Here is a 21,407-nt window from a genome sequence, read left to right on the forward strand (position 1 = left end):
GTCTCTGCCGGCTGTCCAAATGGGTGGTCCTAAGACTGGTGGATTATGACGTCTCTGCCGGCTGTCCAAATGCGTGGTCCTAAGACTGGTGGATTATGACGTCTCTGCCTGCTGTCCAAATGGGTGGTCCTAAGACTGGTGGACTATGACGTCTCTGCCTGCTGTCCAAATGGGTGGTCCTAAGACTGGTGGATTATGACGTCTCTGCCGGCTGTCCAAATGGGTGGTCCTAAGACTGGTGGACTATGACGTCTCTGCCGGCTGTCCAAATGCGTGGTCCTAAGACTGGTGGATTATGACGTCTCTGCCGGCTGTCCAAATGGGTGGTCCTAAGACTGGTGGATTATGACGTCTCTGCCGGCTGTCCAAATGGGTGGTCCTAAGACTGGTGGACTATGACGTCTACTGCCTATGAAGTCTCTGCCGGCTGTCCAAAATGGGTGGTGACGTCCCTAAGACTGGTCCTAAGACTATGATGACGTCTCTGCCGGCTGTCCAAATGGGTGGTCCTAAGACTGGTGGATTATGACAAATGGGTGGTCCTCTGCCGGAAGTTCTGTCCAAATGGGTGGTCCTAAGACTGGTGGATTATGACGTCTCTGCCGGCTGTCCAAAATGGGTGGTCCTGAGACTGGTGGATTATGACGTCTCTGCCGGCTGTCCAAATGGTCCTAAGTGGTCCTAAGACTGGTGGACTATGACGTCTCTGCCGGTTGTCCAAATGGGTGGTCCTAAGACTGGTGGATTATGACGTCTCTGCCGGCTGTCCAAATGGGTGGTCCTAAGACTGGTGGACTATGACGTCTCTGCCGGCTGTCCAAATGGGTGGTCCTAAGACTGGTGGATTATGACGTCTCTGCCGGCTGTCCAAATGGGTGGTCCTAAGACTGGTGGACTATGAAGTCTCTGCCGGCTGTCCAAATGGGTGGTCCTAAGACTGGTGGACTATGAAGTCACTGCCGGCTGTCCAAATGGGTGGTCCTAAGACTGGTGGACTATAAAGTCTCTGCCGGCTGTCCAAATGGGTGGTCCTAAGACTGGTGGATTATGACGTCTCTGCCGGCTGTCCAAATGGGTGGTCCTAAGACTGGTGGACTATGAAGTCTCTGCCGGCTGTCCAAATGGGTGGTCCTAAGACTGGTGGACTATGAAGTCACTGCCGGCTGTCCAAATGGGTGGTCCTAAGACTGGTGGACTATAAAGTCTCTGCCGGCTGTCCAAATGCGTGGTCCTAAGACTGGTGGATTATGACGTCTCTGCCGGTTGTCCAAATGGGTGGTTCTGGGACGGGAAGATTATGAAGTCTCTGTCGGCTGTCCAAATGGGTGGTCCTGTGACGGGAAGACTATGAAATCTCTGCTGGCTGTCCAAATGGGTGGTCATGTGACGGGAAGACTATGAAGTCTCTGGATGGCTGACACATGGCTGACCAGATTGGTGGTCCTGAGACGGGAAGACTATGAAGTCTCTGCCGCCTGTCCAAATGAGTGGTGACGAGACTGATGGACAATGAAATCTCTTTGGTTGTCCAAATGGGTGGTCATGAGACTGGTGGACAATGAAACCTTCAACCGGCAGCAGGAGATAGCTTTACTTTCCTTACCCAACACTTCAAAGTGACCAGCCTCTAATCAAATGTGATTATAAGAATAACTGTGCGGCCACCTTTATGTCATAAATTGCAGGGGAATAATAAGAATGACTCTTTGAAGACTGAGACGAGAAGGTTGTCTGTCTTCCTTCTTTTCGTTGTTCTTTATCAGTTCACTCAAACGCCCCGCTTACATCTCCATTGACACTCCAAGGATAGTGTTGTACAGTCTATGCCGAACTGTTTTAAGAAATTTATGATTCTCTTGAAGAAGAGACATTGTACTTTGAGCTGATTAGTGAATCTGTACATGGTACCGACGTCATTTGATTTGCCAAGTTCAAGGTCGACGCCTGTGTATCGGCTGGAACTTCCGTTGACCATTGCAGGCAGTGGCTCTGAGAAACCTAGATGATGGCTCCCGCCTTGCTGTCTGACTGGCAGATGGCAGGTTGGCCAGCATGCAAAATACACTGGGCTGGCATGGCGACACTGCAGATAGCAAGGGAGGAAAACAACTGTGGTCGGAGGCCATGAGTGGATTTCAGCTCGGTGGCCACCATCCGTGACGGAATTGTCAACTCATGACCGAATGTGAATGTAGTTTCACAAGTAAACGCGTCAGTTGGTTAAATAAATGGTGTTGAATATATGTCAAACGTGTTGAATACACTGTGTGCGACAACGTCCTATAGCTCACTAAAGGACTTCATAACACACGTGTAGGGTAAAGAACAGTTGCAGCCATGAAATGGTTTTTTATACTTGTAACAGGTAGATACTAAGTACAGCCTGAGGTTTTTTCCCCACATGCATATGTACCAAATATCACAGTTCTGTTGGCGTGACACCCCCGCGAAAGTCGACTCGCCCGCCTCGCTATATTGTACACCAGTCAGTGCTTTGGTAGAGTAGGATCTCGTAGCTAACTTACAAAATGGGGAAGAAACACGATGAAAACATTGAAAACAATCCTGAATTAACGGCTCCTTTGAATGCAGATTCCATGGAGACCCCTGCGATCGTTGCGGAGAGCGACCCCCCAAGAGCTGCCTGGGATAGCAAGATTCAGTACTTCTTCATGGTAATCAGTTATGCCGTAGGACTTGGAAACGTATGGAGATTTCCATATTTGACCCAAAAGCATGGAGGAGGTAAGATATGTTTTCTCTTCTTTATAATGCTGTTGAAACGTTAGTTAGGTCCAGGTCGTTCTGACTCCCACCCGGCCACGTGGTTGCAATACCTCCCTGACCTGACGCCGGGAGTCAGTGATGATGATGCAAGTGCACACACACACACACACACATAGTGCACGTGTACACCCACGTTAACGCGCGAAATGAACATCCTTGAAACTGACAGGCTCACGTGCCACTGGTATCATGTTTCGCGTTCTGGCATTCACGTGCAGACATGTACGTGTTTATGTATTTATTGTTTGTGGTGTGTTGCTGGTGAGCTACACTGGTGGTATGAATGATCGCCACATAGCACGCGGTGTGCCTGTTACGGAAGGATACGCGCAGTGGTCACAAACATGGGACATTTCGCGGCAAGTTGATAGGAGGGGGAGCGGAGGGGAATGAGGATATTGTCCTCAATATTTAGGTCAGCTTCGTGGAAATTTCATTGTTGTTAACCGTTGACAGGTGCGAATGTTGGGAAACTTGGAAATACTGAAATACTGTTCAGTTACTTAATAATTCAGCATTGCGTCTTCTGCATTGCTACAACACGACAATAATAACGTAACATCACCCCCTCCACCTGTTAACACAATCATATGTGCATTGAGCATAGTACATATTTGTTGCAAGCTTTTATTTCCATGTAAGTTCATATGACAAGTATGAGACGTCCGACGATTGTTCAGTGAGTGAGTGAGTTTGTAGTTTGTTTTTACGCAGATTTCAGCACTATTTCAGGCATATATTCAGGGGGTCTTTATTAAACGTGATGATTTCGTTTTGAAAATATTTACGAGGAAATTGAATTGTGGTTTGAAGAGATAGATATGATCTGAATATTATTTTGAACCATGATATATATTATTCTTTAATTTTTTTTATTTCGCCACAAGGTTTTACAAATAGTAATAATTGTCTGTTTGTCCTGTAAAAATATTTTGTGAGGAAAAAGCTGTAGAAAAAAAGACTTCCTTTTATGGAAACCAACTCTATGCCTTGTATCATGTAAGCATCAAATATTCTTGCTAAACACATGGGATAGTTTCTATTATTGATTATCATAGTTCTAATCGGGATGAAGATCAAGATAAGAATTGGTCTTAGGCAACACATGCCTGCCATAAGAAGCCACTGGACACAGTGGTCATGATATCCTGTTTGGGGTAGATCCACCCTCATGATGTAAGGGACAGTTCATAATTTATGACAAGGGGAGGTGATGATAATTTTAAGGGTGGGGGTGTCACCCATTTAGTTCCAGGGAGGTAGGGAGGTCAGCAATTTTGTACATCAGAGGGGTGAGTAAATTTGTACATAATGATATTTAAAAGTTATGCTTAAAAATTATAGGAAGGGTCACTTACTTTGTACATAAATTTTAGGGTGGGTTGGGGGGTGGGGTGGGTTAGTGTCATTCACATTGTACATGCTTCTCCATAATAATCATCAACCCCTCTGGACTGAGGGCTAGAGCTGACCTTGCTGTGGGAGTGTACACCCTACTGCCTAACATCAACATTTTCTATCTATTTCACTCAAACTTCAAACAAAGGAAGAATATTATTGGCTATTGCTACATAATTAGTCTGCCCTACAATAAATGAAATGACCAGACAGTGGGGAGTCCTTAATCTATCTGTCCAACTGAACTGACACTAAACTGGTTGACACATTTACGGGATGCTTTGAAGGAGATTATGATATTATGATAGACGTGCTTGCACTGGGGCAGAATCTTAAAGAGCCTAAGTTTAAGTGTTAGCTTAATGTCATTCTAATATAGGTGATGTCAGGGTTACTTTATAAAATAGTTCAAGGTAATTTCTTAAACTATGTGGACATGACTTTTGTCTTACTAAAAAGTGTGTCTCAGAGTGTGTTCTTGTCACCTCAGGCTAACATGTATCTAGAAACATCTGCTAAGCTATGCAGAGGTAGTATGTATACACTTTTTGATAGTATATCTTTGAGATGGGTTTCTATTACCTTAGACTGGTGTCTTTCTCTAAGCTATGACTGATAATGATGAAACTTATATTTTATATTTATATTTTCCTAATACCTGAATCCTACTCCATCACATTTTGTGGTAATAAATAATGATGAACTTTATTACTCCATGATATATCTGTTGTGTATTTGGAAGTGTTGATTTTACATCCTACCTCAGGGTCATGTGTGCATTTCAAAACAGAGAGAAAAGTAAATGATATGTATACTGAGAGAAAACGAATAAAGGAACATAGAAAAATTCAAGCGTTCCTTTAATATTTTCCAATTTTCATCACCAGCTTTGAATAGCATTGTAGGAGGAAATCTGAGAATAAATAAAGGAACACTGATATGAAGTGGTGTTTCCCTTATTTGTTTCCCTCAGTATATGAACTATACTAGAGACCCTCTCTACTCCAGCGGGCTTACAGAGCTGGCATCTGTATCATCCTCTCTGGTGCTGGGACAGACACGGGGGTGGTCCCCACATGGACATAGAGCAAGTTCAAATATATCATCAACTTGGGACAATAAATAATAAGTGTTGGATTTCAAGACTTTTGGCAAATATCCTTCTAACTCTGATCCTATTATGAAGCTGATGTCTGTGCTGGTTTTAGAAAAATCATTGTTTTGCTCATCGCTGTCATTACTGACTCACCTTTGATAAAACCCCAGTGAATATTGGTATAGTTGTGCACAGCTGTCTGGCCTATTGGTCATATGACCAGCAGCATGCATGTCAAACAACATGGATGACAGGACACATCAGTAGAAGAATGGGATGGCGTGGAGTGTAGGGACGTATACAAGTTGTAATGAAATGTAGTAATTTGTAATGTGAAGTTGAAGTATTTTGTTGTCAGTCATATAAAACACAAGCATACATAGTGATAGTTACAGTATAAGCATAAATACTTAATGAAGTTGATGAATGGGAACGATATGTTAGAGTGAATTTGTACATTCAGTCTGGCATATAAAACCTGAAAGTGACGAAGTTATTCCATCACAATTTAATCAGTTTAATACAAACTATAGAGGGATTGACTAGACCTGGTTAGAGGACAATATTCGACACCAAGCTTGCATCAAATGACAATAAAAATTCCTCATATAAGATATATGACAATACAATCATTAGAATGAATCAAATTTTTAAAAATACAATGTATCATGTTTTTCTTATTCCAGTTTGCCTACCAGGGGCACTCATTCAGAAAGCTGACAGTTTTTTGTTGTACCTAATGTTATCTGTTTAATGCCACACTCAGCTGTCTTCCAAGGTTCCACCAGATAAACCATGAAGTGAAAGAGCTTGTGAGCACTGATCCCCAGTTAAGATATGATGATATGATTTCAACCATGCCACCAAGTTTGTCCAACCATACATTTTTCAACAAACTTTGGTTACTCAAGACCAAACTGGAATCCCCTCAGGGTTAAAATATTGTATGATAATGTTTGGTATCGGAATCTCCAAAGGAGACCATGATATGATACTGGTGATGTTTGGTGCTGGAATGTCCAAAAGAGACAATCATATGATACTGGTAGTGTTTGGTACTGGAATCTCCAAAAGAGACAATCATATGATACTGGTGATGTTTGGTGCTGGAATCTCCAAAAGAGACAATCATATGATCCTGGTAGTGTTTGGTACTGGAATCTCCAAAAGAGACAATCATATGATACTGGTAGTGTTTGGTACTGGAATCTCCAAAAGAGACAATCATATGATACTGGTAGTGTTTGGTTCTGGAATCTCCAAATGAGACAGTCATATGATACTGGTAGTGTTTGGTTCTGGAATCTCCAAAAGAGACAATCATATGATACTGGTAGTGTTTGGTTCTGGAATCTCCAAAAGAGACAATCATATGATACTGGTAGTGTTTGGTTCTGGAATCTCCAAATGAGACAATCATATGATACTGGTAGTGTTTGGTTCTGGAATCTCCAAATGAGACAATCATATGATACTGGTAGTGTTTGGTTCTTGAATCTCCTAAAGAGACAATCATATGATCCTGGTAGTGTTTGGTACTGGAATCTCCAAAAGAGACAATCATATGATCCTGGTAGTGTTTGGTACTGGAATCTCCAAAAGAGACAATCATATGATACTGGTAGTGTTTGGTACTGGAATCTCCAAAACAGACAATCATATGATACTGGTAGTGTTTGGTTCTGGAATCTCCAAATGAGACAATCATATGATACTGGTAGTATTTGGTTCTGGAATCTCCTAGAGAGACAATCATATGATACTGGTAGTGTTTGGTTCTTGAATCTCCTAGAGAGACAATCATATGATACTGGTAGACGTTTGGTTCTGGAATCTCCTAGAGAGACAATCATATGATACTGGTGACGTTTGGTTCTGGAATCCTTAGAGAGACAATCATGTGATACTGGTGACGTTTGGTTATGGAATCGCCAGTATAATATGATCATAACCTTGAAGTAAAGTTTTATAATGGCTACCATTATTTTTGTCCCACAACTCACAGCATTGCCTTGTGTTTCAGGAGCATTTCTCATCCCCTACTTTGTCATGCTGTTTGTGGAGGGCATGCCACTGTTGTACCTCGAGTTGGCCATTGGACAGAAGCTGCGTCAAGGCAGCATGGGAGTATGGAACGAGATCCACCCTCTCATGGGTGGTGTCGGCATCGCCAGTGCGGTGACGTCCTTCATGGTGGCCCTATACTACAACGCCATCATCATGTGGTGTTTCTATTACCTGTTCCACTCCTTCCAGAGCCCCCTCCCCTGGTCTTCGTGTCCCTCCATCACAACTGCCCCCAATGTTAGCGTCATCGTCCCAGAGTGCAAGATAGGGGGGTCGACCTCATACTTCTGGTACCGCAACGCCCTTGACATATCATCAGGAATTGATGATGCAGATGGCGTCAAATGGAAGATGCTGTTGTGTCTGATATTCTCATGGATTGTGGTCTATTGCTGTATCTGCAAGGGAATTAAGTCTTCAGGAAAGGTAAGCTGATTCCTGATCTTCAGCAGGTATTAATACACTGGCAGATGTTTGATATCTTGATCCATGATGGGTTTTCTGACACAGAAACCAATTAGGGTCAACCCTATCTATTAATATTCCATACTATACCAATGATTAAGCCTGCTATACTATCTGGTGGTACATTTATTATAACTTACTTTTGAAATTAATAACTGTATTTGTGAGCTTTGCTTTTTGTGGTCTTTTAATACTTTTATTTTTAGACAAACTGTTGAAGTCATAACTGTTAATGTTTAAGGATTATGTAGACCTATGTGGTGTATTTAAGCAAGTGTGAAAGAAGAGAAAATATGGCTTCACCCTGTGGCGAGTGTCTTGGTACTGAGGCAGACATGGATGAACATCAAAGAATTAATTTATTAGGGCCTAATATTCACGTGACAAAAAAAGCATGATAATTCAGTCAAATGCGAAATTTTGCTGCTCTAGATGTTACTTGATGCAGCACCTCAATTTAAGAAAAAATGTTCTGGTATGTTATAGAATATAGGTTAGAATAGTTAATTAACCATTTGCAATACAACAGCTTTTAATGGATTAATAGCTTGCTGACACAATGTACAATCTCTCTGTCAGATTGTCCCTGCCTACTCTGACGTATGTCGGTGTTACGTATATGTAAATTAAGTGCAGGTGTGTCTTATCTATACTTACCATTAAAAATTTAGACTTACTAGTGTAAATATAGTGACTTATTTCAGGCAACTGTTCTAAACTAAAGTTTGCAAAATATTCAATTCTGTTTATCCCACAACTGGCACCTGCTGTAAGTAGTGACCCTGTGTGATGAACAAATTCTAGATGTCCCTCCACAAGCACCTGTTGTAATATTTTGACCCTGTGTGATGAGCAGGTCCTAGATATCCCAGCACAAGCACCTGTTGTATGTAGTCACCCTGTGTGATGAGCAGGTCCTAGATATCCCAGCACAAGCACCTGTTGTATGTAGTGACCCTGTGTGATGAGCAAGTTCTACATACCCCTCCACAAACACCTGTTGTGTATGGATGCTTTGGAAATATGATAGCTGGTTCTAGACAGAACCTAGAAAATATATGGAAATGACAGTATTCCCAAATAGTGGTATGACACTGGGTACTATTTATAGACAGATCCTTGCACACTTGTTTATAAAAAGTAATGTTTAGTACCAGTAAGAGAAAAACATGCAATTGGAGGTACTCCAGAACTACTGATTTCAGGGAAGATGAGGATCGGTAGAAAAAACTGATTGAAGGTTGTTTACAATGACAGTAGACGAATAGGCATGCACAGTCAGTCTTGAATGTTGATAAACTTGACGGTGGCAGACAGATGCGCATAAATCCAGTCATGTGAAAAGTCCCGTCGCACTACGTAACAACCAGCCTTTATATTATCCCCCGCAACGCGTTTTGCAGGGGGTATTAAAATGGACTCCGTCGCATCCGTCAAGGCGTCGTCGTCCGCCCGTCCGTCATTTGTTTTTCAGAGCAGAACTTTTAAAACCGTTCACTATTTCGTCACCAAACTTGGCAGATACATTCTGTTTTTGCCTTTTGGAGCAGAACTTTAAAAACCGTGGCAACAAGTTTCACTATTTCTTCACCAAACTTGGCAAAGATAGATAGATCTGGGTACTGGTGCCTTTTGGTAGTACTGGTGCCTTTTGGTAGTTTTAGGAACTCTGAATAAAATACTATTTTGGCTTTTCCGTGGCAACAAGTTTGACTGTTTAGACTGAAATTGGCAACAAGTTTGAGTTCACTGGTTTTCACCGAGCTGAACTCTAAAACTGTTCACTATTTCTCTACCAAACTTGGCACATAGATTGGTCTGGTGGTGTACTGGTGCCTTTTGGTAGTTTTGGAATTCTGAATAAAATATTTTTGGCATTTCCATGGCAACAAGTTCGACTTAGACTGAAATTAGTGGTAGTGCACTTTTCCGGAACAGGGTGCCATTGTACAAAGCGATCTTGTGCTAAGGTGACCGTAACTCCCATACTTTAACATAGGCTTAAGGTAGCCTTAGCGCTAAGGTTGTTTTGTACAACGGCACCCAGAACTCTAAAACCGTTCAATGTTTCTTCTCCGAACTTGGCACATACATAGATCTGGTGGTGTACTGGTGCCTTTTGGTAGTTTTGGATTTCTGAATAAAATATTTTGGCATTTCCATGGCAACAAGTTTGACATAGACTGAAATTGGTAATAGTGCTCCTTTCTGGAGCAGATCTTTAAAAACCTTTCAATACTCTCCTTCCACTTTTCTATATACACACCTAAATATTTGACATAATCATAACTCGTAGACATAATCATAACTCTTAGACATAATCATGAAGAGTATTTTGCCATTGCGGGGGATATTGATGACTTTGTCTTCTTGTTGCTCTTACTCAGTTCTCAAGCATTCTAGCCAAGCTGGGCTCCCTCATTATTCTCTCAGAACATTAGGCGATTTTCTCGAACATACGACCGGAAGTCAAAACAAAATAGAGCCAGATAAGGGAGGCAACTCTGAAGTGCTATAAAAAAGGCGTACCGCTAAAAATACTATTGCCATTGACCATATATGATGCGAGATGCGAGCCAAAAGACACACTCAAAACTTAAAACATTGTGACCCATAATAACTATCACTTAATCAATGTGATATTACAAATTACAAAAAAAAACACTCTCATAACATAATATTTATTAATTTTCAAATACACTTGGCAATATCAGTTCCGGTTTGAAATCCTCACCCTATAAAGGTCCTATTCAACATTACATTCTGACATCAAGTTTGTCAGTACAATTTTGGGAAACAATACAAAGAGTAACAATACTTGTTAAATGTTTTTAACCAAATATTCCAGAACACAAACAGTATTGCAATGTGTATCATTTGAGAAAAAAGCATATTGCAGTATAATGGTAATACCATGCAGTCCTATACCTCTCAGCAACATTTCCCACAGTCATGTATTGTAGGTAGAGTATTTCTCAGCAACATTTCCCAATGTCATGTATTGTAGGTAGTGTGTTTCTCAGCAACAATTCACACTGGCATGTATTTTAAGTAGTGTGTTTCTCAGCAACATTTCCCACAGTCATGTATTTTAGGTAGTGTATTTCTCAGCAACATTACCCAGTGTCATGTATATTTAGGTAGTGTATTTCTCAGCCACATTGCCCATTGTCATGTATTTTTAGGTAGTGTATTTCTCAGCAACATTGCCCAGTGTCATGTATTTTTAGGTAGTGTATTTCTCAGCAACATTTCCCACTGTCATGTATTTTAGGTAGTGTGTTTCTCAGCAATATATTTTCTTGTGCTGTCTATTTTAGTTAGTGTGTTTCCCAGAAATATTTCCCTATACAGTCTGCTGTAAGTCATGTATTGCCCAGAAATATTTCAATCTTTTATGCACACTAATAGCTGGTGGGGTATTTCAGATAATATTTCCCTATGTTGTGTGTTCCAGGTCGTGTATTTCACAGCAATATTTCCGTATGTGGTGCTTATCATCTTCTTCGGAAGGGGGATAACTCTGAGAGGATCAACAGATGGATTACTTCACATGTTCACACCAAGGGTAAGATTCTCAGTTTTGTATTTGTTGAGTTCTATCTCAATAACCCAATCCAGTGTGCTTAAGATGCCAACACCATGGCAACATTCCTTTGCTAAACTTTGCACAAATACCAAATTATGAAGAAATCATCCAGTGTAGAAAAGGGTTTCATTGTAACTCGTGTTATTTTGTAGTACATCTATAATCTTAGAAGGCTATACATTATATAGTCAGGGCCGTTTATCATAAAAAATATTCTGACAGTGAAACGTCAATTGATGTGTTTATATGGTAAACAAGTTTGGTTACATCTTGAGTCTGTTCAGAATCGGATTATCGGGGACCAAACTAACACAGCCTGACTGTATTAACTATATACAGTCGAACCCCGTTTACTCGGATCCCGTATATCCGGAAACCCCACCTTCCAGACGATTTTTAGGCGAAACAAATCTTATATTCAGTAATTGTACTCGCTTAGCCGGACCCGGACGGAGAATTTTCAAACCATTCCCATAGATTTCCATTGAAAAATGATCCTGTTATCCGGACAGAAAGCTCTGTACGCATGTGCATGTGCATGTGTATGTTTACTGCACGACTAAGTGTATTCATTTTTAATCTCTCGGCAGGTGTTTGATGTGAATTGATTAACTACCCATCAAAACACTAGGGACGTGGGTCACTTCAGTTCCAAATGAGGATTTGGCAGATGTGAGAACATCTCATCAGTAACGAAGTTAATTAGGATTAGGATTAACTACATTGTAATTGTATTGTAAATGAATAAATTTTCAATATTCATTGTCAATACGTTTTGCTTGTTTGATCCAGTTAACCGGACGCCTCGCTATCCGGACGATTTCCGAGTGTAACCAAAATGTCAGGATAAACTAGGTTCGACTGTATTGAAATATTATTGCCATTATACAAAACAACCTTAGCTTTGAGTCTGTCGAAAGACTATGTTAAGGTATGGGAGTTACGGTCTCCTTAGCAATAAGATCGCTTTGTACAACGACAACCTGGTGTGATCCTTGGTCAGAGCAAACCACCAGTACCCCTTGTTGCCTCCCTGGTGAGATCCTTGGTCAGAACAGGCCAACAGTACCCCTTGTTGCCTCCCTGGTGAGATCCTTGGTCAGAGCAAACCACCAGTATCCTTGTTGTCCCCCTGGTGAGATCCTTGGTCAGAGCAAACCACCAGTACCCCTTGTTGCCTCCCTGGTGAGATCCTTGGTCAGAGCAAACCACCAGTACCCCTTGTTGCCTCCCTGGTGAGATCCTTGGTCAGAGCAAACCACCAGTACCCCTTGTTGCCTCCCTGGTGAGATCCTTGGTCAGAGCAAACCACCAGTACCCCTTGTTGCCTCCCTGGTGAGATCCTTGGTCAGAGCAAACCACCAGTGTCATTAGTTGTCCCCCTGGTGAGATCCTTGGTCAGAGCAAACCACCAGTACCCCTTGTTGCCTCCCTGGTGAGATCCTTGGTCAGAGCAAACCACCAGTATCAATAGTTGCCTCCCTGGTGAGATCCTTGGTCAGAGCAAACCACCAGTATCAATATTTGTCTCCCTGGTGAGATCCTTGGTCAGAGCAAACCACCAGTATCAATAGTTGTCTCCCTGGTGAGATCCTTGGTCAGAGCAAACCACCAGTATCAAAAGTTGCCTCCCTGGTGAGATCCTTGGTCAGAGCAAACCACCAGTATCAATAGTTGCCTCCTGGTGAGATCCTTGGTCAGAGCAAACCACCAGTATCCTTTAGTTGTCCCTGGTGAGATCCTTGGTCAGAGCAAACCACCAGTATCAATAGTTGTCTCCCTGGTGAGATCCTTGGTCAGAGCAAACCACCAGTATCAATAGTTGTCCCCTGGTGAGATCCTTGGTCAGAGCAAACCACCAGTACCCCTTGTTGCCTCCCTGGTGAGATCCTTGGTCAGAGCAAACCACCAGTATCAATAGTTGTCCCCTGGTGAGATCCTTGGTCAGAGCAAACCACCAGTATCCCTTGTTGCCTCCCCTGGTGAGATCCTTGGTCAGAGCAAACCACCAGTATCCTAGTTGCCTCCTGGTGAGATCCTTGGTCAGAGCAAACCACCAGTATGAATAGTTGCCTCCCTGGTGAGATCCTTGGTCAGAGCAAACCACCAGTATCAATAGTTGTCCCCTGGTGAGATCCTTGGTCAGAGCAAACCACCAGTATGAATAATAGTTGTCTCCCTGGTGAGATCCTTGGTCAGAGCAAACCACCAGTATCAATAGTTGTCTCCCTGGTGAGATCCTTGGTCAGAGCAAACCACCAGTATGAATAGTTGTCCCCTGGTGAGATCCTTGGTCAGAGCAAACCACCAGTATCAATAGTTGTCTCCCCCTGGTGAGATCCTTGGTCAGAGCAAACCACCAGTATCAATAGTTGTCTCCCTGGTGAGATCCTTGGTCAGAGCAAACCACCAGTATCAATAGTTGTCCCCTGGTGAGATCCTTGGTCAGAGCAAACCACCAGTATGAATAGTTGTCTCCCTGGTGAGATCCTTGGTCAGAGCAAACCACCAGTATCAATAGTTGTCTCCCTGGTGAGATCCTTGGTCAGAGCAAACCACCAGTATGAATAGTTGTCCCCTGGTGAGATCCTTGGTCAGAGCAAACCACCAGTACCTCTTGTTGCCTCCCTGGTGAGATCCTTGGTCAGAGCAAACCACCAGTATCAATAGTTGTCTCCCTGGTGAGATCCTTGGTCAGAGCAAACCACCAGTATCAATAGTTGTCTCCCTGGTGAGATCCTTGGTCAGAGCAAGCCACCAGTATCAATAGTTGTCTCCCTGGTGAGATCCTTGGTCAGAGCAAGCCAGAGCAGGGCTTCAAGTGATACACCTGTACCTCTTGTGTGTATGGCAAAATTTTATCCAAGTACTTTTCTGTGTACAGATCTGACCACTGCAGATAGGCATTATAGCAAGTGGGTTAGTTCATCCAAAAAAGAAAAATAAGGTTGATGATTGTTGTAAGAAGGCCTACAACCTGGTTATTTTTGACTCAATGTGTCACATCTGAAACCAGTTGGGTACCCAACAGGGTAACCGGTGGGGTAACCAGTAGGGTAACCAGTGGTTTAACCAGTAGGGTAACCGCCGGAGTTGGGTAGCCGGGGTAACCACTAGGGTAACCAGTGGTTTAACCAGCAGGGTAGCCAGTTGGGTAACCAGTAGGGTAACCAGTAGGGTAACCAGTAGTGGCGGGTAACCAGTGGTTTAACCAGCAGGGTAGCCAGTGGGGTAACCAGTTTAACCAGGGTAACCAGTCGGGTAACCAGTGGTTTAACCAGCAGGGTAACCAGTCGGGTAACCAGTGGTTTAACCAGCAGGGTAGCCAGTGGGGTAACCAGTAGGGTAACCAGTGGTTTAACCAGCAGGGTAACCAGTAGGGTAACCAGTGGTTTAACCAGCAGGGTAGCCAGCAGGGTAACCAGTAGGGTAACCAGTGGTTTAACAGTAGGGTAATTGGTGGGGGAACCAGTGGGGTAGTCAGTGGGGTAACCAGTTGAGTAGCCAGTGGGGTAACCAGTGGTTTAACAGTAGGGTAATTGGTGGGGAAACAAGTATGGTAACCAGTGGTTTAACAGTAGGGTAATTGGTGGGGTAACCAGTAGGGTAATTGGTGGGGTAACCAGTAGGGTAACCAGTGGTTTAACAGTTGGGTAATTGGTGGGGGAACCAGTAGGGTAACCAGTGGGGTAATCAGTAGGGCAACCAGTGGTTTAACAAGCAGGGTAGCCAGTGGGGTAACCAGTAGGGTAACCAGTGGTTTAACCAGCAGGGTAACCAGTGGTTTAACCAGCAAGGTCACCAGTAGGGTAACCAGTGCTTTAACCAGCAGGGTAACCAGTGGTTTAACCAGCAGGGTAACCAGTGGTTTAACCAGCAGGGTCACCAGTAGGGTAACCAGTAGGGTAACCAGTGGTTTAACAGTAGGGTAATTGGTGGGGGAACCAGTAGGGTTACCAGTGGGTCAGTCAGTGGGGTAACCAGTTGAGTAGCCAGTGGTTTAACAGTAGGGTAATTGGTGGGGGAACCAGTAGGGTTACCAGTGGTTTAACCAGTAGGGTAATTGGTGGGGGAACCAGTAGGGTAACCAGTGGTTTAACCAGTAGGGTAATTGGTGGGGGAACCAGTGGGGTACTCAGTGGGGTAACCAGTTGAGTAGCCAGTGGGGTAACCAGTGGTTTAACAGTTGGTTTAATCAGTAGGGTAACCAGTGGGGTAACCAGTAGGTTTACCAGTTGAGTAGCCAGTGGGGTAACCAGTGGTTTAACCAGTAGGGTAACCAGCAGGGTAACCAGTGGTTTAACCAGCAGGGTAACCAGCAGGGTAACCAGCAGGGTAACCAGTGGTTTAACCAGTGGAGTAACCAGCAGGGTAACCAGTAGGGTAACCAGTGGTTTAACCAGCAGGGTAACCAGTAGGGTAACCAGTGGTTTAACCAGCAGGGTAACCAGTGGTTTAACCAGCAGGGTAACCAGTGGTTTAACCAGTGGGGTAACCAGTAGGGTAACCAGTAGGGTAACCAGTGGTTTAACCAGTAGGGTAACCAGCAGGGAAACCAGTGGGGTAACCAGTCGGGTAACCAGTGGTTTAACCAGCAGAGTAACCAGTGGGGTAACCAGTAGGGTAACCAGTGGTTTAACCAGCAGGGTAACCAGTGGGGTAACCAGTAGGGTATCTAGCGGTTTAACCAGCAGGGTAGCCAGTGGGGTAACCAGTAGGGTAACCAGTGGTTTAACCAGCAAGGGTTGGGTAACCAGTAGGGTAACCCAGTGGGGTAACCAGTCGGGTAACCAGTGGTTTAACCAGCAGAGTAACCAGTGGGGTAACCAGTAGGGTAACCAGTGGTTTAACCAGCAGGGTAACCAGTGGGGTAACCAGTAGGGTATCTAGCGGTTTAACCAGCAGGGTAGCCAGTGGGGCAACCAGTAGGGTAACCAGTGGGTAACCAGCAAGGGTAACCAGTGGGGTAACCAGCAGGGTTTAACAGGGTAACCAGGGTAACCAGTAGGGTAACCAGTAGGGTAACCAGTGGGGTAACCAGCAGGGTAACCAGTGGTTTAACCAGCAGGGTAACCAGTAGGGTAACCAGTGGTTTAACCAGCAGGGTAACCAGTAGGGTAACCAGTGGTGTAACCAGTAGGGTAACCAGTGGTTTAACCAGCAGGGTAACCAGTGGTTTAACCAACAGGGTAACCAGTGGTTTAACCAGCAGGGTAACCAGTGGGGTAACCAGCAGGGTAACCAGAGGTTTAACCAGTAGGGTAACCAGCAGGGTAACCAGTTGGGTAACCAGTGGTTTAACCAGCAGGGAAACCAGTGGGGTAACCAGCAGAGTAACCAGTGGTTTAACCAGTGGGGTAACCAGCAGGGTAACCAGTAGGGTAACCAGTGGTTTAACCAGCAGGGTAACCAGTGGGGTAACCAGTAGGGTAACCAGTGGTTTAACCAGCAGGGTAACCAGTGGTTTAACCAGTGGGGTAACCAGTGGTTTAACCAGCAGGGTAACCAGTAGGGTAACCAGTGGTTTAACCAGCAGGGTAACCAGCAGGGTAACCAGCAGGGTCACCAGTAGGGTAACCAGCAGGGTAACCAGTGGTTTAACCAGCAGGGTAACCAGCAGGGTAACCAGTGGTTTAACCAGCAGGGTAACCAGCAGGGTAACCAGTGGGGTAACCAGCAGGGTAACCAGTGGTTTAACCAGCAGGGTAACCAGCAGGGTAACCAGGGTAACCAGTGGGGTAACCAGTGGTTTAACAGTAGGGTAATTGGTGGGGGAACCAGTAGGGTAACCAGTGGTTTAACAGTTGGGTAATTGGTGGGGGAACCAGTAGGTAACCAGTGGGGGTAGCCAGTTGGGTAGCCAGTCGGGTAACCAGTCGGGTAGCCAGTGGGGTCACCAGTGGGGTAGCCAGTGGGGGTCACCAGTGGGGTAACCAGGTTTATGTACCACTGATCAGCATATGTGCCTTGTGGAACACCATATTTATCTTGTTGAACATATTTGTCTAATTGGTCAGCATATTTTTCGAGTGGAATTGCAAACTTGTCCAACCAAGAATATGTGGTATTAGCCTGGACATTTCTCCATGTTTTGTCCAACACTGGACAATTCTCATATGGAAACATCCTACCATAGCGATAAATATGGCTGTTGTAAATATAGGTGACAGTTGAGAGATAAGGAGACTACTACCAGGGTTTCTTGTCCATCTGGTCCTGGGTGTTCTGGAACTTGTCTCCCAACCAGAATGTTGTTGTAGCCCGGAAGCAATCAACCGGGGCACAATGGCTGTGGGAGAAGAGAATGGAAGGTCATCAAGTGTTTCTTCACATATGGGAACACCATGTTAAGTTAGCAGGTGTTGTGTTGGGGGAGGAGAATATGGAAGTATGTATTTCCAGCCAGACTGATGTACAAAACACTGGTGACAAGCAACTGATCTATGGATGTCTCTGTGTGTGTGCTAGACATGCTGTCTAGGCAAGAACTGCTGGTCTGCTGGTGCTGGTGTTTTTCAAGGCTTGCACCAGAGGGAGCCGATCCTAGCATGTGACAGCATGCAGAACCTGTAATAAGGATATATGTGTTGTTCCTAAAATACGAACACATTCTTCCGTGAGCACCAGGAACAACATCAACCTCTTTGAGACCTACAGCAGTTCAAGAACATTTAGGCCATAAAATACCCTGCTCAACTCCATCAAATGCCTGACAAATTCATCACGCAGCAGCATATATTATGCTGTATGTTAATCTGAATCTTGATCAGATCAAGTCACCTTTGTAACATTTTCAATATCAGTGACACTTCAGGAGGGATACCTTCATTCCAACATGATGATATAATTTTGAAAAGTATCTGAATAGTACGAGAAAAGTTTACTAGCATTTATAATATGACTTGTATTGTAATTCAGGACCTTTCTCTTTAAAAAGATATCTTAAGTAAAATACAGGTATCAGCTTAAAACTGATGCTCAAAATAAATCAAGGATACTTCTGTATATGTCATGAAGACAGTGTAGCAGATGGAGCTCATGCACCGTTACTATCTCTCTCTCTCTCTCTCTGTCTCTCTCTCTCTCTCTGTCTCTCTCTTGTGTCTCTCTCTCTCTGTCTCTCTCTCTCTCTCTCTCTGTCTCTCTGTCTCTGTCTCTCTGCCCCTGCCTCTCTTGGTTCTCTATCTGTCTCTCTCGTTTCTCTCTGTCTCTCTCTCTCTCTCTGTCTCTCTCTCTCTGTCTCTCTCTCTCTCTCTCTCTCTCTCTGCCTCTCTCTCTCTCTCTGTTTCTCTCTCTCTCTCTCTCTCTCTCTCTCTCTCTCTCTCTCTCTCTCTCTCTCTCTCTCTCTCTCTCTCTCTCTCTCTCTCTCTCTCTCTCTCTCTCTCTCTCTCTCTTGATGCTGCCACCATTTAGCTGGAGTATTGCTGAGTTTGGTGTTAAACAACAAATAAACTCTGACTCTAGATCTCTGTATGTCTCTCTTTCAATGCTAGATAAACATCCTTCTCAAGTATAATGGAATGTGCACATGATATTTTGATTGTTGATCCCCCGCAGAACGGGGGACTATGTAATCAGCGGCGTCCGTACGTACTTCCGTCTGATTCTTGTTAACGCGATATCTCATGAACTGTTGTACCCAATGTCTTGAAATTTGGTGACAGCCTTCATTGGGGGATTACGCACACACCAGTTGATTTGGGTGACCTTGACCTTATTTTCAAGGTCATCACGACACTTTGACAACTTTTCTAACTCTTGTGAACGCGATATCTCATGGACTGTTGTACCCAGTGTCTTCAAATTTGGTGACAGCCTACCTTAAGGGATTATGCAACAACCAGTTTTTTTGAGTGAGCTTGACCTTATCTTCAAGGTCACCACGACACTTTGAACACTTTTCAAACTCTTCTTCACGTGACATCTCATGGAATGTCGTACCCAATGTCTTGAAATTTGGTGACAGACTACATTGGGGGATTACGCATACACCTGTTTATTTTGGTGACCTTGATCTTGTCTTCAAGGTCACCATGACACTTTGACCGCTTTTCAAACTTATTTAAACGCGATATCTCATAAAACAGTGCACCCAATGTTTTCAAGTATGTTGACAGCCTACATTGGGTGATTATGCAGACACCAGTCATTTCAGGCATCTTGTATGTGACCAAAAAGTAAAATGTAGTAAATATGGATATTCCATTCTTTAGTGGCGGTGGACATTGCCATATCAGTGGCAAACACCTATTATTGCTTGAAAGAAGTCCATGTAGACAAATGGCAGCATAGACATGTAAACATTCTCAGTGCAGCTAAGCAATCCTCAAAGTGACAGTTCTATTCTGCATATATATGATATATGTGTGGAGTGAAACATGTCTGAGTGGAGGTTGTGACGGGATGTTTTTAATGGCCAGAGCCTGTCAGGAATGTAATAAACATGGCTCATGTCATAGAGAGTTGGCTTTCTGAGGGTTGGCAGGAATGTGGCATACACAAGCAGTGGTGTCTGGAAAAATGTTCCCTACTTGAGAGTGTTTACACTCAATGTTTTGTCATGTAAGAATGATTAAAAGGGCTTTAGTTTACCTACTGTTAAATATTACTGCTGGCCTTTTTGATGTAGTAGAAATCATTATGAAACTAGGAAAGGAGGTCTATTACTTCAGTATAAAATGTATTTGGGAATATCCTAATGACAAGTGTCATCTGGAATTAAAGTGTCAAGCCAAATTATGATGATCACCTCAACCTCACCACAACCTGTATGTGTCCCCTCCATTGAAAACTCTGATCAAAGACACAGTTCAACCTGGAATAAGATCTCCAATGAGATGGATAAATCTCATAGATAATACTAGGAGTACTATCTTCTCACAGACTGGAACAGTTAGTCATGAACAATTAATTGTATGATAAGGTAACTTTCAAATTATCCTTATGCCATCAACCCTTGAAAATATTTGTGAATTGATATTGAGGTAATCCAGAGACCATATGTCTCTGGGTAATCAAACATATAATTATGAATTTTATCACTTTAAGTTGAATATGAAGATTAGAATGCGATGATGAACCAAATATTTTGAAAGTCGTCCTCCAGTGCAATATTTACAATAGTTGTTTAAAGACGATTGAAAAGGAATATATGTCTTTGTCTAGGCAAGGATCATTTCAGGATTTGAAATGGTGATTGTTAGTCTTAGGGTCTTGTCTTGACAACGTTCTTGGTGAATGGTCTCAGGGTCTCCTCCAGGCAGGGGTGTTCAGTTGATGACACTGATATGACCTGTGTCAAACAGTTTCCAAAAGAGATGTCATGCACACACACACAAACACACACACAATATATATATATACTATCAGGGGCGTAGCTTCCATTATAAAAAAAAGCCCGGGCTTACACATGACTGTTGCCCAAAATGTTGGGCAAGCCCTCAATACTATCCAAACATTAAGCTTTGCAACCTATCGCCTGACTATTCCAAAAAAGAAACGCATAACCCAGAAATCTGTTGCGAAAATGTTGTATTTTCCAACATGTATAACTCGTCCACAACTAGACTTTAGTACATGGATTTTTACATCAGTTTAGAAGGAAATGTCTGTACAACCAAGTGGATAATGTTAGATAACGGAGACGTTGAGCACGATGGTGGTGAGGTAGCACGGTCCTGACGTCGGGTCTCCTGGCTCTCAGTCCAATCTCACTCAACCTGTTCTGTACAGTTTGCCCGGATATCCTCCGAAGTTCAGGCACCCTGGCTGCTGTGCTCTCACCGGTGGCAGTACGATCACACAAACGTAGTACCCGGATGTACCGATCTTTGGCTGTAGTGGTGACTCGAGGTCTGCGTGTACGAGGACGGTCATTGTTATACCTCTTTGGTTGTAACGAGCTGCAAGCCATGATATCTTGCTCAGACTAACATTCAGACGCCTGCAATCAGAAGATTGGTAATCTCCAGCATGCATTCTTTCAATGGCGATGTTCCGTGTTGC

General features: G+C 43.4%; 1 protein-coding gene across 1 annotated transcript in view; it reads left to right on the forward strand.

The window, feature by feature from the left end:
• Positions 1-2,488: 2,488 nt before the first annotated feature.
• LOC124255231 (sodium- and chloride-dependent transporter XTRP3-like) overlaps positions 2,489-21,407 on the forward strand; it is a 44,262-nt gene continuing 25,343 nt past the window's right edge. Inside the window, 3 exon segments of the mRNA XM_046689075.1 lie at positions 2,489-2,745; positions 7,305-7,774; positions 11,271-11,381. Coding sequence (XP_046545031.1) covers positions 2,529-2,745; positions 7,305-7,774; positions 11,271-11,381 — 798 coding nt within the window. The 5' untranslated portion in view covers positions 2,489-2,528.

Source organism: Haliotis rubra, unplaced genomic scaffold (genome assembly GCF_003918875.1).
Source record: "Haliotis rubra isolate DU_JTF1 unplaced genomic scaffold, ASM391887v1 Scf599, whole genome shotgun sequence".
In the NCBI taxonomy this organism is placed as follows: Eukaryota; Metazoa; Mollusca; class Gastropoda; order Lepetellida; family Haliotidae; genus Haliotis; species Haliotis rubra.